Source organism: Salvelinus alpinus, chromosome 7, assembly GCF_045679555.1.
Source record: "Salvelinus alpinus chromosome 7, SLU_Salpinus.1, whole genome shotgun sequence".
Taxonomy (NCBI): Eukaryota; Metazoa; Chordata; class Actinopteri; order Salmoniformes; family Salmonidae; genus Salvelinus; species Salvelinus alpinus.
Window position 1 is genome coordinate 74000306 of NC_092092.1, and position 14753 is coordinate 74015058.

Here is a 14753-nt window from a genome sequence, read left to right on the forward strand (position 1 = left end):
ACAGGCTTCTGCAGCATTAGTATATCCAAATTACAACTATATACACATTCCAAAATAGTAATTTGGGGACAGAAAATAGATTCACATGAAAATAAATATACATTTATTTACAGTATTGTTACAGTATTACAGTTTTCTTAAAGGGTCATTTTACCTCCCAAAAAGGAACTTGTCATCCTCATAACTAAAATTCTCCTTGTTAATGGCAGAGCAATAGCATCCATGTACTGGCGTGTGATGGTCTAGTAATCCTACTTAACTCAGTGGTACAGCTGTCTCCTCTCTGAGCCCAGCTCCCTGGACGCTTCCTGAATGAAGAGAACTTTTCATGTCATTTACATTAGGCCTACTGTACACACCACAGATGTATTATTATTCTATTTTATTTAACCTTTATTTAACTAGGCAGGTCAGTTAAGGATAAATTCTTATTTACAATGACGGCCCTACCCAGTCCAAAGCCGGACGACGCTGGGACAATTGTGCGCCGTCCTATGGGACTTCCAATCCCGGCCGGGTGTGATACAGCCTGGATTATTACACAGATGTAATGACCGTACCTCACCACACTTCACCTCACCTCACCTTACCTCACTTCATCACACCACCCCTCACTTCATCACACCTCACCTCACTTCATCACACCTCACCACACCTCACCTCACTTCATCACATCACACCACATCTCACCTCACCTCACCACACCTCACTTCATCACACCTCACCACACCTCACTTCATCACATCGCACCACACCACACCTCACCACACCACACCTCATCTCACCTCACCACACCGGAACAAAACCTAAATCCCTTAGATCCTTTTGAACAACGTCCTAGGGTGCATCTGAAACAGCACCCTATTCCATATATAGTGCACTACTACCACAGGACCCTGGTCAAAAGTAGTGTACTATACAGGGTACAGGGTGCTATTTGAGACACATCCTACCCTTACTTTACCCCAGTCAGTGTCTGAACTTCAACTAGCCCACAGAACGGCTGTGAGGAACACACTGGTTGATTATATACACACAGAACTAAATTAGATGAAGTAACAATTGCAAATAGGTTATTATTATTATTATCATTATGATTTGTACATACAAGCAGCCCTCTAAAGTGAGGTTTGGTCAGGGTCGTGCTTGAGGGAATGTACAGTGTTCTCGACTCTAATACGCTGTCATTGATATGTGGACTGAAACAGGAAGTGGAACCTCCAATAAACAGTACCAGAGAGGGTGTATCATTGTATTGCTGATTATACATGCACACTATTCAGTCTAGTTCATACAGGTCTAGGAGTGTAGGAGTGCAGAGTTGTTTTGGAATTGGAACTGGGACCTCCACAATGACATGAAGGGTGAGGATTTGGTTTGGATTGGGGCCCTCCTGTCTTTTCAAGTCTGTAAGAAGCCTGAGTCTTCATCAAGGAGATAGGAAGAGTGTTTGGTTTGGAATGGGCCCCCCCCCTCTAGTGTCCACTCAGTCAAATCTCAGACGACTCTATCCTTTCTATCCAGGGAAGACCAGGGGGAGGTTTACTGTCTTCCCCTCCTCTTTCTCTCTCTCCTCCTCCTCTTCCTCTCCTCACCTCCTGCACTTCCCTTTCCAGTGACTCGTTACTGTAGTCTCCCATCTCTCCTCCTCCTCCTCCTTCTCCTCCTCTTCCTCCCCTCACATCTTGCAGTTCCCTCTCCAGTGTTCCTCCTCCTCTGAGCAGGTATAGTTCTGTCTCCAGTAGTTGGTTGTGGTGGTACATGTCCAGGTAACTGGCCTGCAGCTCTCTCTGGTAGCAGATCACTTTCTCCTTCTCTGTCTGCCACGTCTGTCTCTCCTGCTCGAAGGCCGTAGCCTGGGCCTCGCTCTGACGACGCTCTAACAACAGCTCTGCTCGCAGACGCTCCTCTGTAGAGCCTGGAGATAAAGAGAGAGGGGGGCAGAGAGAGAGATAGAGAGACAGACATTTTGATGATCACCAATTAGCTTATTAGCCAACACAGTAGTCTCACAAATATATAACAATCAAACATAACATATGCCATTTAACAGACGCTTTAATCCAAAGAGACTAACAGTCATGCAGCATACATTAACGTATGGGTGGCCCCAGAAATCGAACCTACAACTCTGGCAGTGCAAGCGCCATGCTGTAGTGATTGAGCTACAGAGAACCACAAATTGAAGTTGGGTTTTTATTTTGGTAATAAGGCGTGCTTCCCGCTTCTGGCTAGAAAGAAGCTTGTTCAGGCCACTTTTCTCTCTGTAATTGATTATGATGACTTGTTGTATATGCATGCAGCCTCCTCTGTCTTACAGAGACTGGACTCTGTGCATCCTTACGCTTTATTACAAATGCCAAGTCACTCACCCACCATTGCACATTGTACCAAATGATAGGTTGGACCTCACTTTATATGCGCAGAAAGATACATTTGCACGTGTTCATCTACAATGGCCTTTTGGGTAAACTCCCTCTTCACCTCTGTAGTCTGGTCTCCTTCACCACCAGCAGTTACCATACCCAATCTGCTAGGTGGTTGCTACTTAAAGTCCCCAGGACATTCACAGTATTAGGCAAGACTGCCTTCTCTTGTTGTGCACCAGAGGCATGGAATAGTCTACAATCCATGATTCATCTAGATATGTTAGTGCCACTGAATGCATTTAAAATATTGATGGGAGATTGTTACAGAGGAGTGTAAATGCTTTTTTAAAGACTGGATCATGTTGTTGTATGTTTTAATTCTGTAATGTATTGATTGTTGCTGCCTTCTTGGCCAGGTCTCCAGTTGAAAAAGAGACTGTGGGTCACAATGGGCCTTTCCTGGTTAAATAAAGGTTAAATAAACAAATATCTATACCTGATGCCCCTCCTGATCCTCGAGACCCTAGTGTCCCACTCTCCTCCGCTCCCTCTTTCCCCTGTCGTCGTGGTTGCGCACCGTGTAGGGCTGTCTGCAGAGTGTCTATCTGTCCATCACGGCTCTGCAGCTCTCCTCTTGTCTCTCTCAGCTGGGTCTTCAGCTGGAACAGCTCTGACAGCTTGCTGGTCACCTCCGCCTGGGAATCACGCAGCCGCTGCTTCAACAACGAGATCTCACCAGACTTCTGACACACCTGAAAGGTAAAGAGGGAGGGGTGGTGACAGAGGATGATAAATAAACCCTGCTCTTCACCATCATCCCTCAGTCAAATCCTCCTCTCTCTATGCCTGTCCTCCGTCTTCTTAGTTCATGGACCCACCTCTCTCCATCCTCCTACCCCTCATCTTCCCCACTCCATCTTCCTACCCCCTCATCTTCCCCACTCCATCCTCCTACCCCCTCACCTTCCCCACTCCATCCTCCTACCCCCTCACCTTCCCCACTCCATCCTCCTACCCCCTCACCTTCCCCACTCCATCCTCCTACCCCTCATCTTCCCCACTCCACCTCCTACCCCCTCACCTTCCCCACTCCATCCTCCTACCCCCTCACCTTCCCCACTCCATCCTCCTACCCACTCACCTTCCCCACTCCATCCTCCTACCCCCTCATCTTCCCCACTCCATCCTCCTACTCCCTCATCTTCCCCACTCCATCCTCCTACCCACCTACCTTCCCCACTCCATCCTCCTACTCCCTCACCTTCCCCACTCCATCCTCCTACTCCCTCATCTTCCCCACTCCATCCTCCTACCCACTCACCTTCCCCACTCCATCCTCCTACCCCCTCATCTTCCCCACTCCATCCTCCTACCCCCTCATCTTCCCCACTCCATCTTCCTACCGCCTCATCTTCCCCACCCCATCCTCCTACTCCCTCATCTTCCCCACTCCATCCTCCTACTCCCTCATCTTCCCCACTCCATCCTCCTACTCCCTCATCTTCCCCACTCCATCCTCCTACCCACCTACCTTCCCCACTCCATCCTCCTACCCCCTCACCTTCCCCACTCCATCCTCCTACTCCCTCATCTTCCCCACTCCATCCTCCTACCCACTCACCTTCCCCACTCCATCCTCCTACTCCCTCATCTTCCCCACTCCATCCTCCTACCGCCTCATCTTCCCCACCCCATCCTCCTACTCCCTCATCTTCCCCACTCCATCCTCCTACTCCCTCATCTTCCCCACTCCATCCTCCTACTCCCTCATCTTCCCCACTCCATCCTCCTACCCACCTACCTTCCCCACTCCATCCTCCTACCCACCTACCTTCCCCACTCCATCCTCCTACTCCCTCATCTTCCCCACTCCATCCTCCTACCCACTCACCTTCCCCACTCCATCCTCCTACTCCCTCATCTTCCCCACTCCATCCTCCTACCGCCTCATCTTCCCCACCCCATCCTCCTACTCCCTCATCTTCCCCACTCCATCCTCCTACTCCCTCATCTTCCCCACTCCATCCTCCTACTCCCTCATCTTCCCCACTCCATCCTCCTACCCACCTACCTTCCCCACTCCATCCTCCTAACCCCTCACCTTCCCCACTCCATCCTCCTACCCCCTCATCTTCCCCACTCCATCCTCCTACCCACTCACCTTCCCCACTCCATCCTCCTACTCCCTCATCTTCCCCACTCCATCCTCCTACCCACTCATCTTCCCCACTCCATCCTCCTACCCCTCACCTTCCCCACTCCATCCTCCTACCCACTCATCTTCCCCACTCCATCCTCCTACCCCTCATCTTCCCGACTCCATCCTCCTACCGCCTCATCTTCCCCACTCCATCCTCCTACCCACTCACCTTCCCCACTCCATCCTCCTACCGCCTCATCTTCCCCACTCCATCCTCCTACCCACTCACCTTCCCCACTCCATCCTCCTACCCCCTCACCTTCCCCACTCCATCCTCCTACCCCCTCACCTTCCCCACTCCATCCTCCTACCCCTCACCTTCCCCACTCCATCCTCCTACCCCCTCATCTTCCCCACTCCATCCTCCTACCCTCTCACCTTCCCCACCCCATCCTCCTACCGCCTCACCTTCCCCACTCCATCCTCCTACTCCCTCATCTTCCCCACTCCATCCTCCTACCGCCTCATCTTCCCCACCCCATCCTCCTACTCCCTCATCTTCCCCACTCCATCCTCCTACTCCCTCATCTTCCCCACTCCATCCTCCTACTCCCTCATCTTCCCCACTCCATCCTCCTACCCACCTACCTTCCCCACTCCATCCTCCTACCCCCTCACCTTCCCCACTCCATCCTCCTACTCCCTCATCTTCCCCACTCCATCCTCCTACCCACTCACCTTCCCCACTCCATCCTCCTACTCCCTCATCTTCCCCACTCCATCCTCCTACCCACTCATCTTCCCCACTCCATCCTCCTACCCCTCACCTTCCCCACTCCATCCTCCTACCCACTCATCTTCCCCACTCCATCCTCCTACCCCTCATCTTCCCCACTCCATCCTCCTACCGCCTCATCTTCCCCACTCCATCCTCCTACCCACTCACCTTCCCCACTCCATCCTCCTACCGCCTCATCTTCCCCACTCCATCCTCCTACCCACTCACCTTCCCCACTCCATCCTCCTACCCCCTCACCTTCCCCACTCCAATCTCCTACCCCCTCACCTTCCCCACTCCATCCTCCTACCCCTCACCTTCCCCACTCCATCCTCCTACCCCCTCATCTTCCCCACTCCATCCTCCTACCCTCTCACCTTCCCCACCCCATCCTCCTACCGCCTCACCTTCCCCACTCCATCCTCCTACCCCCTCATCTTCCCCACTCCATCCTCCTACTGCCTCATCTTCCCCACTCCATCCTCCTACACCCTCATCTTCCCCACTCCATCCTCCTACCCCCTCATCTTCCCCACTCCATCCTCCTACCCTCTCCATCTTCCTACCGCCTCATCTTCCCCACTCTATCCTCCTACCCCCTCACCTTCCCCACTCTATCCTCCTACCCCCTCACCTTCCCCACTCCATCTTCCTACCCACCTACCTTCCCCACTCCATCCTCCTACCCCCTCACCTTCCCCACTCCATCCTCCTACTCCCTCATCTTCCCCACTCCATCCTCCTACCCACCTACCTTCCCCACTCCATCCTCCTACCCCCTCACCTTCCCCACTCCATCCTCCTACTCCCTCATCTTCCCCACTCCATCCTCCTACCCACTCACCTTCCCCACTCCATCCTCCTACTCCCTCATCTTCCCCACTCCATCCTCCAACCGCCTCATCTTCCCCACCCCATCCTCCTACTCCCTCATCTTCCCCACTCCATCCTCCTACTCCCTCATCTTCCGCACTCCATCCTCCTACTCCCTCATCTTCCCCACTCCATCCTCCTACCCACCTACCTTCCCCACTCCATCCTCCTACTCCCTCATCTTCCCCACTCCATCCTCCTACCCACTCACCTTCCCCACTCCATCCTCCTACCGCCTCATCTTCCCCACTCCATCCTCCTACCCACTCACCTTCCCCACTCCATCCTCCTACCCCCTCACCTTCCCCACTCCATCCTCCTACCCCCTCACCTTCCCCACTCCATCCTCCTACCCCTCACCTTCCCCACTCCATCCTCCTACCCCCTCATCTTCCCCACTCCATCCTCCTACCCTCTCACCTTCCCCACCCCATCCTCCTACCGCCTCACCTTCCCCACTCCATCCTCCTACTCCCTCATCTTCCCCACTCCATCCTCCTACCGCCTCATCTTCCCCACCCCATCCTCCTACTCCCTCATCTTCCCCACTCCATCCTCCTACTCCCTCATCTTCCCCACTCCATCCTCCTACTCCCTCATCTTCCCCACTCCATCCTCCTACCCACCTACCTTCCCCACTCCATCCTCCTACCCCCTCACCTTCCCCACTCCATCCTCCTACTCCCTCATCTTCCCCACTCCATCCTCCTACCCACTCACCTTCCCCACTCCATCCTCCTACTCCCTCATCTTCCCCACTCCATCCTCCTACCCACTCATCTTCCCCACTCCATCCTCCTACCCCTCACCTTCCCCACTCCATCCTCCTACCCACTCATCTTCCCCACTCCATCCTCCTACCCCTCATCTTCCCCACTCCATCCTCCTACCGCCTCATCTTCCCCACTCCATCCTCCTACCCACTCACCTTCCCCACTCCATCCTCCTACCGCCTCATCTTCCCCACTCCATCCTCCTACCCACTCACCTTCCCCACTCCATCCTCCTACCCCCTCACCTTCCCCACTCCAATCTCCTACCCCCTCACCTTCCCCACTCCATCCTCCTACCCCTCACCTTCCCCACTCCATCCTCCTACCCCCTCATCTTCCCCACTCCATCCTCCTACCCTCTCACCTTCCCCACCCCATCCTCCTACCGCCTCACCTTCCCCACTCCATCCTCCTACCCCCTCATCTTCCCCACTCCATCCTCCTACTGCCTCATCTTCCCCACTCCATCCTCCTACACCCTCATCTTCCCCACTCCATCCTCCTACCCCCTCATCTTCCCCACTCCATCCTCCTACCCTCTCCATCTTCCTACCGCCTCATCTTCCCCACTCTATCCTCCTACCCCCTCACCTTCCCCACTCTATCCTCCTACCCCCTCACCTTCCCCACTCCATCTTCCTACCCACCTACCTTCCCCACTCCATCCTCCTACCCCCTCACCTTCCCCACTCCATCCTCCTACTCCCTCATCTTCCCCACTCCATCCTCCTACCCACCTACCTTCCCCACTCCATCCTCCTACCCCCTCACCTTCCCCACTCCATCCTCCTACTCCCTCATCTTCCCCACTCCATCCTCCTACCCACTCACCTTCCCCACTCCATCCTCCTACTCCCTCATCTTCCCCACTCCATCCTCCAACCGCCTCATCTTCCCCACCCCATCCTCCTACTCCCTCATCTTCCCCACTCCATCCTCCTACTCCCTCATCTTCCGCACTCCATCCTCCTACTCCCTCATCTTCCCCACTCCATCCTCCTACCCACCTACCTTCCCCACTCCATCCTCCTACTCCCTCATCTTCCCCACTCCATCCTCCTACCCACTCACCTTCCCCACTCCATCCTCCTACTCCCTCATCTTCCCCACTCCATCCTCCTACCGCCTCATCTTCCCCACCCCATCCTCCTACTCCCTCATCTTCCCCACTCCATCCTCCTACTCCCTCATCTTCCCCACTCCATCCTCCTACTCCCTCATCTTCCCCACTCCATCCTCCTACCCACCTACCTTCCCCACTCCATCCTCCTACCCCCTCACCTTCCCCACTCCATCCTCCTACTCCCTCATCTTCCCCACTCCATCCTCCTACCCACTCACCTTCCCCACTCCATCCTCCTACTCCCTCATCTTCCCCACTCCATCCTCCTACCCACTCACCTTCCCCACTCCATCCTCCTACCCCTCACCTTCCCCACTCCATCCTCCTACCCACTCATCTTCCCCACTCCATCCTCCTACCCCTCATCTTCCCCACTCCATCCTCCTACCGCCTCATCTTCCCCACTCCATCCTCCTACCCACTCACCTTCCCCACTCCATCCTCCTACCGCCTCATCTTCCCCACTCCATCCTCCTACCCACTCACCTTCCCCACTCCATCCTCCTACCCCCTCACCTTCCCCACTCCATCCTCCTACCCCCTCACCTTCCCCACTCCATCCTCCTACCCCCTCACCTTCCCCACTCCATCCTCCTACCCCTCACCTTCCCCACTCCATCCTCCTACCCCCTCATCTTCCCCACTCCATCCTCCTACCCTCTCACCTTCCCCACACCATCCTCCTACCGCCTCACCTTCCCCACTCCATCCTCCTACCCCCTCATCTTCCCCACTCCATCCTCCTACTGCCTCATCTTCCCCACTCCATCCTCCTACACCCTCATCTTCCCCACTCCATCCTCCTACCCCCTCATCTTCCCCACTCCATCCTCCTACCCTCTCCATCTTCCTACCGCCTCATCTTCCCCACTCTATCCTCCTACCCCCTCACCTTCCCCACTCTTTCCTCCTACCCCCTCACCTTCCCCACTCCATCTTCCTACCCTCTCATCTTCCCCACTCCATCCTCCTACCGCCTCATTTTCCCCACTCCATCCTCCTACCCCCTCACCTTCCCCACTCCATCCTCCTACCCCCTCACCTTCCCCACCCCATCCTCCTACCCCTCATCTTCCCCACTCCATCCTCCTACCGCCTCATCTTCCCCACTCCATCCTCTTACCCCCTCACCTTCCCCACTCCATCCTCCTACCCCCTCACCTTCCCCACTCCATCCTCCTACCCCCTCACCGTCCCCTCTCCATCCTCCTACCCCTCACCGTCCCCTCTCCATCCTCCTACCCCCTCACCGTCCCCTCTCCATCCTCCTACCCCCTCACCGTCCCCTCTCCATCCTCCTACCCCTCACCTTCCCCACCCCATCCTCCTACCCCCTCATCTTCCCCTCTCCATCCTCCTATACCCTCACCTTCCCCACCCCATCCTCCTACCCCCTCATCTTCCCCACCCCATCCTCCTACCGCCTCATCTTCCCCACTCCATCCTCCTACCGCCTAACCTTCCCCACTCCATCCTCCTACCCCCCTCACCTTCCCCACCCCATCCTCCTACCGCCTCACCTTCCCCACTCCATCCTGCCCCCCTCATCTCCTCCTCCTACCCCCTCATCTTCCCCACTCCATCCTCCTACCCCCTCATCTTCCCCACTCCATCTTCCTACCGCCTCATCTTCCCCACTCTCTCCTCCTACCCCCTCACCTTCCCCACTCCATCTTCCTACCCTCTCACCTTCCCCACTCCATCCTCCTACCCCCTCATCTTCCCCACTCCATCCTCCTACCCCCTCACCTTCCCCACCCCATCCTCCTACCCCCTCACCTTCCCCACCCCATCCTCCTACCCCTCATCTTCCCCACTCCATCCTCCTACCGCCTCATTTTCCCCACTCCATCCTCCTACCCCCTCACCTTCCCCACTCCATCCTCCTACCCCCTCATCTTCCCCACTCCATCCTCCTACCCCCTCACCTTCTCCACTCCATCCTCCTACCCCCTCATCTTCCCCACTCCATCCTCCTACCGCCTCATCTTCCCCACTCCATCCTCCTAACCCCTCACCTTCCCCACTCCATCCTCCTACCCCTCATCTTCCCCACTCCATCCTCCTACCCCCTCACCTTCCCCACTCCATCCTCCTACCGCCTCATCTTCCCCACTCCATCCTCCTACCACCTCACCTTCCCCACTCCATCCTCCTACACCCTCATCTTCCCCACTCCATCCTCCTACCCCCTCACCTTCCCCACTCCATCCTCCTAACCCCTCATCTTCCCCACCCCATCCTCCTACCCCCTCATCTTCCCCACCCCATCCTCCTACCGCCTCACCTTCCCCACTCCATCCTCCTACCCCCTCACCTTCCCCACTCCATCCTTCTACCGCCTCATCTTCCCCACTCCATCCTCCTACCCCCTCATCTTCCCCACTCCATGCTCCTACCCCCTCATTTTCCCCACTCCATCCTCCTACCGCCTCACCTTCCCCACTCCATCCTCCTACACACTCACCTTCCCCACTCCATCCTCCTACCCCCTCACCTTCCCCACTCCATCCTCCTACCCCCTCACCTTCCCCACTCCATCCTCCTACCCACTCACCTTCCCCACTCCATCCTCCTACCCACTCACCTTCCCCACTCCATCCTCCTACCCCCTCATCTTCCCCACTCCATCCTCCTACCCACCTACCTTCCCCACTCCATCCTCCTACTCCCTCACCTTCCCCACTCCATCCTCCTACTCCATCATCTTCCCCACTCCATCCTCCTACCCACTCACATTCCCCACTCCATCCTCCTACCCCCTCATCTTCCCCACTCCATCCTCCTACCCCCTCATCTTCCCCACTCCATCTTCCTACCGCCTCATCTTCCCCACCCCATCCTCCTACTCCCTCATCTTCCCCACTCCATCCTCCTACTCCCTCATCTTCCCCACTCCATCCTCCTACTCCCTCATCTTCCCCACTCCATCCTCCTACCCACCTACCTTCCCCACTCCATCCTCCTACCCCCTCACCTTCCCCACTCCATCCTCCTACTCCCTCATCTTCCCCACTCCATCCTCCTACCCACTCACCTTCCCCACTCCATCCTCCTACTCCCTCACCTTCCCCACTCCATCCTCCTACTCCCTCATCTTCCCCACTCCATCCTCCTACCCACTCACCTTCCCCACTCCATCCTCCTACTCCCTCATCTTCCCCACCCCATCCTCCTACTCCCTCATCTTCCCCACTCCATCCTCCTACTCCCTCATCTTCCCCACTCCATCCTCCTACTCCCTCATCTTCCCCACTCCATCCTCCTACCCACCTACCTTCCCCACTCCATCCTCCTACCCCCTCACCTTCCCCACTCCATCCTCCTACTCCCTCATCTTCCCCACTCCATCCTCCTACCCACTCACCTTCCCCACTCCATCCTCCTACTCCCTCACCTTCCCCACTCCATCCTCCTACTCCCTCATCTTCCCCACTCCATCCTCCTACCCACTCACCTTCCCCACTCCATCCTCCTACTCCCTCATCTTCCCCACTCCATCCTCCTACCCACTCATCTTCCCCACTCCATCCTCCTACCCCTCACCTTCCCCACTCCATCCTCCTACCCACTCATCTTCCCCACTCCATCCTCCTACCCCTCATCTTCCCCACTCCATCCTCCTACCCACTCACCTTCCCCACTCCATCCTCCTACCCACTCACCTTCCCCACTCCATCCTCCTACCGCCTAATCTTCCCCACTCCATCCTCCTACCCACTCACCTTCCCCACTCCATCCTCCTACCCCCTCACCTTCCCCACTCCATCCTCCTACCCCCTCACCTTCCCCACTCCATCCTCCTACCCCTCACCTTCCCCACTCCATCCTCCTACCCCCTCATCTTCCCGACTCCATCCTCCTACCCTCTCACCTTCCCCACCCCATCCTCCTACCGCCTCACCTTCCCCACTCCATCCTCCTACCCCCTCATCTTCCCCACTCCATCCTCCTACTCCCTCATCTTCCCCACTCCATCCTCCTACACCCTCATCTTCCCCACTCCATCCTCCTACCCCCTCATCTTCCCCACTCCATCCTCCTACCCTCTCCATCTTCCTACCGCCTCATCTTCCCCACTCTATCCTCCTACCCCCTCACCTTCCCCACTCTATCCTCCTACCCCCTCACCTTCCCCACTCCATCTTCCTACCCACCTACCTTCCCCACTCCATCCTCCTACCCCCTCACCTTCCCCACTCCATCCTCCTACTCCCTCATCTTCCCCACTCCATCCTCCTACCCACCTACCTTCCCCACTCCATCCTCCTACCCCCTCACCTTCCCCACTCCATCCTCCTACTCCCTCATCTTCCCCACTCACCTTCCCCACTCCATCATCTTCCCCACTCCATCCTCCTACCGCCTCATCTTCCCCACCCCATCCTCCTACTCCCTCATCTTCCCCACTCCATCCTCCTACTCCCTCATCTTCCCCACTCCATCCTCCTACTCCCTCATCTTCTCCACTCCATCCTCCTACCCACCTACCTTCCCCACTCCATCCTCCTACCCACCTACCTTCCCCACTCCATCCTCCTACCCACCTACCTTCCCCACTCCATCCTCCTACTCCCTCATCTTCCCCACTCCATCCTCCTACCCACTCACCTTCCCCACTCCATCCTCCTACTCCCTCATCTTCCCCACTCCATCCTCCTACCGCCTCATCTTCCCCACCCCATCCTCCTACTCCCTCATCTTCCCCACTCCATCCTCCTACTCCCTCATCTTCCCCACTCCATCCTCCTACTCCCTCATCTTCCCCACTCCATCCTCCTACCCACCTACCTTCCCCACTCCATCCTCCTACCCCCTCACCTTCCCCACTCCATCCTCCTACTCCCTCATCTTCCCCACTCCATCCTCCTACCCACTCACCTTCCCCACTCCATCCTCCATTCGCCTCATCTTCCCCACTCCATCCTCCTACCCCCTCACCTTCCCCACTCCATCCTCCTACCCCTCACCTTCCCCACTCCATCCTCCTACCCCCTCATCTTCCCCACTCCATCCTCCTACCCTCTCACCTTCCCCACCCCATCCTCCTACCGCCTCACCTTCCCCACTCCATCCTCCTACTCCCTCATCTTCCCCACTCCATCCTCCTACCCACTCACCTTCCCCACTCCATCATCTTCCCCACTCCATCCTCCTACCGCCTCATCTTCCCCACCCCATCCTCCTACTCCCTCATCTTCCCCACTCCATCCTCCTACTCCCTCATCTTCCCCACTCCATCCTCCTACTCCCTCATCTTCCCCACTCCATCCTCCTACCCACCTACCTTCCCCACTCCATCCTCCTACCCACCTACCTTCCCCACTCCATCCTCCTACTCCCTCATCTTCCCCACTCCATCCTCCTACCCACTCACCTTCCCCACTCCATCCTCCTACTCCCTCATCTTCCCCACTCCATCCTCCTACCGCCTCATCTTCCCCACCCCATCCTCCTACTCCCTCATCTTCCCCACTCCATCCTCCTACTCCCTCATCTTCCCCACTCCATCCTCCTACTCCCTCATCTTCCCCACTCCATCCTCCTACCCACCTACCTTCCCCACTCCATCCTCCTACCCCCTCACCTTCCCCACTCCATCCTCCTACTCCCTCATCTTCCCCACTCCATCCTCCTACCCACTCACCTTCCCCACTCCATCCTCCTACCGCCTCATCTTCCCCACTCCATCCTCCTACCCACTCACCTTCCCCACTCCATCCTCCTACCCCCTCACCTTCCCCACTCCATCCTCCTACCCCCTCACCTTCCCCACTCCATCCTCCTACCCCTCACCTTCCCCACTCCATCCTCCTACCCCCTCATCTTCCCCACTCCATCCTCCTACCCTCTCACCTTCCCCACCCCATCCTCCTACCGCCTCACCTTCCCCACTCCATCCTCCTACCCCCTCATCTTCCCCACTCCATCCTCCTACTGCCTCATCTTCCCCACTCCATCCTCCTACACCCTCATCTTCCCCACTCCATCCTCCTACCCCCTCATCTTCCCCACTCCATCCTCCTACCCTCTCCATCTTCCTACCGCCTCATCTTCCCCACTCTATCCTCCTACCCCCTCACCTTCCCCACTCTATCCTCCTACCCCCTCACCTTCCCCACTCCATCTTCCTACCCTCTCATCTTCCCCACCCCATCCTCCTACCGCCTCATTTTCCCCACTCCATCCTCCTACCCCCTCAGCTTCCCCACTCCATCCTCCTACCCACTCACCTTCCCCACTCCATCCTCCTACTCCCTCATCTTCCCCACTCCATCCTCCTACCGCCTCATCTTCCCCACCCCATCCTCCTACTCCCTCATCTTCCCCACTCCATCCTCCTACTCCCTCATCTTCCCCACTCCATCCTCCTACTCCCTCATCTTCCCCACTCCATCCTCCTACCCACCTACCTTCCCCACTCCATCCTCCTACCCCCTCACCTTCCCCACTCCATCCTCCTACTCCCTCATCTTCCCCACTCCATCCTCCTACCCACTCACCTTCCCCACTCCATCCTCCATTCGCCTCATCTTCCCCACTCCATCCTCCTACCCCCTCACCTTCCCCACTCCATCCTCCTACCCCTCACCTTCCCCACTCCATCCTCCTACCCCCTCATCTTCCCCACTCCATCCTCCTACCCTCTCACCTTCCCCACCCCATCCTCCTACCGCCTCACCTTCCCCACTCCATC

General features: G+C 56.6%; 1 protein-coding gene across 1 annotated transcript in view; it reads right to left on the reverse strand.

The window, feature by feature from the left end:
* Positions 1–76: 76 nt before the first annotated feature.
* The window catches only part of LOC139581642 (NEDD4-binding protein 3-A-like), a 99661-nt gene continuing 84984 nt past the window's right edge, over positions 77–14753 (reverse strand). Inside the window, exons 9-10 of the mRNA XM_071411624.1 lie at positions 2866–3121; positions 77–1918 (exon numbers count right to left, since the gene is read on the reverse strand). Of these exons, the coding sequence (XP_071267725.1) occupies positions 1491–1918; positions 2866–3121 (684 nt within the window). The 3' untranslated portion in view covers positions 77–1490. The remainder of the gene's footprint in view (positions 1919–2865; positions 3122–14753) is intronic.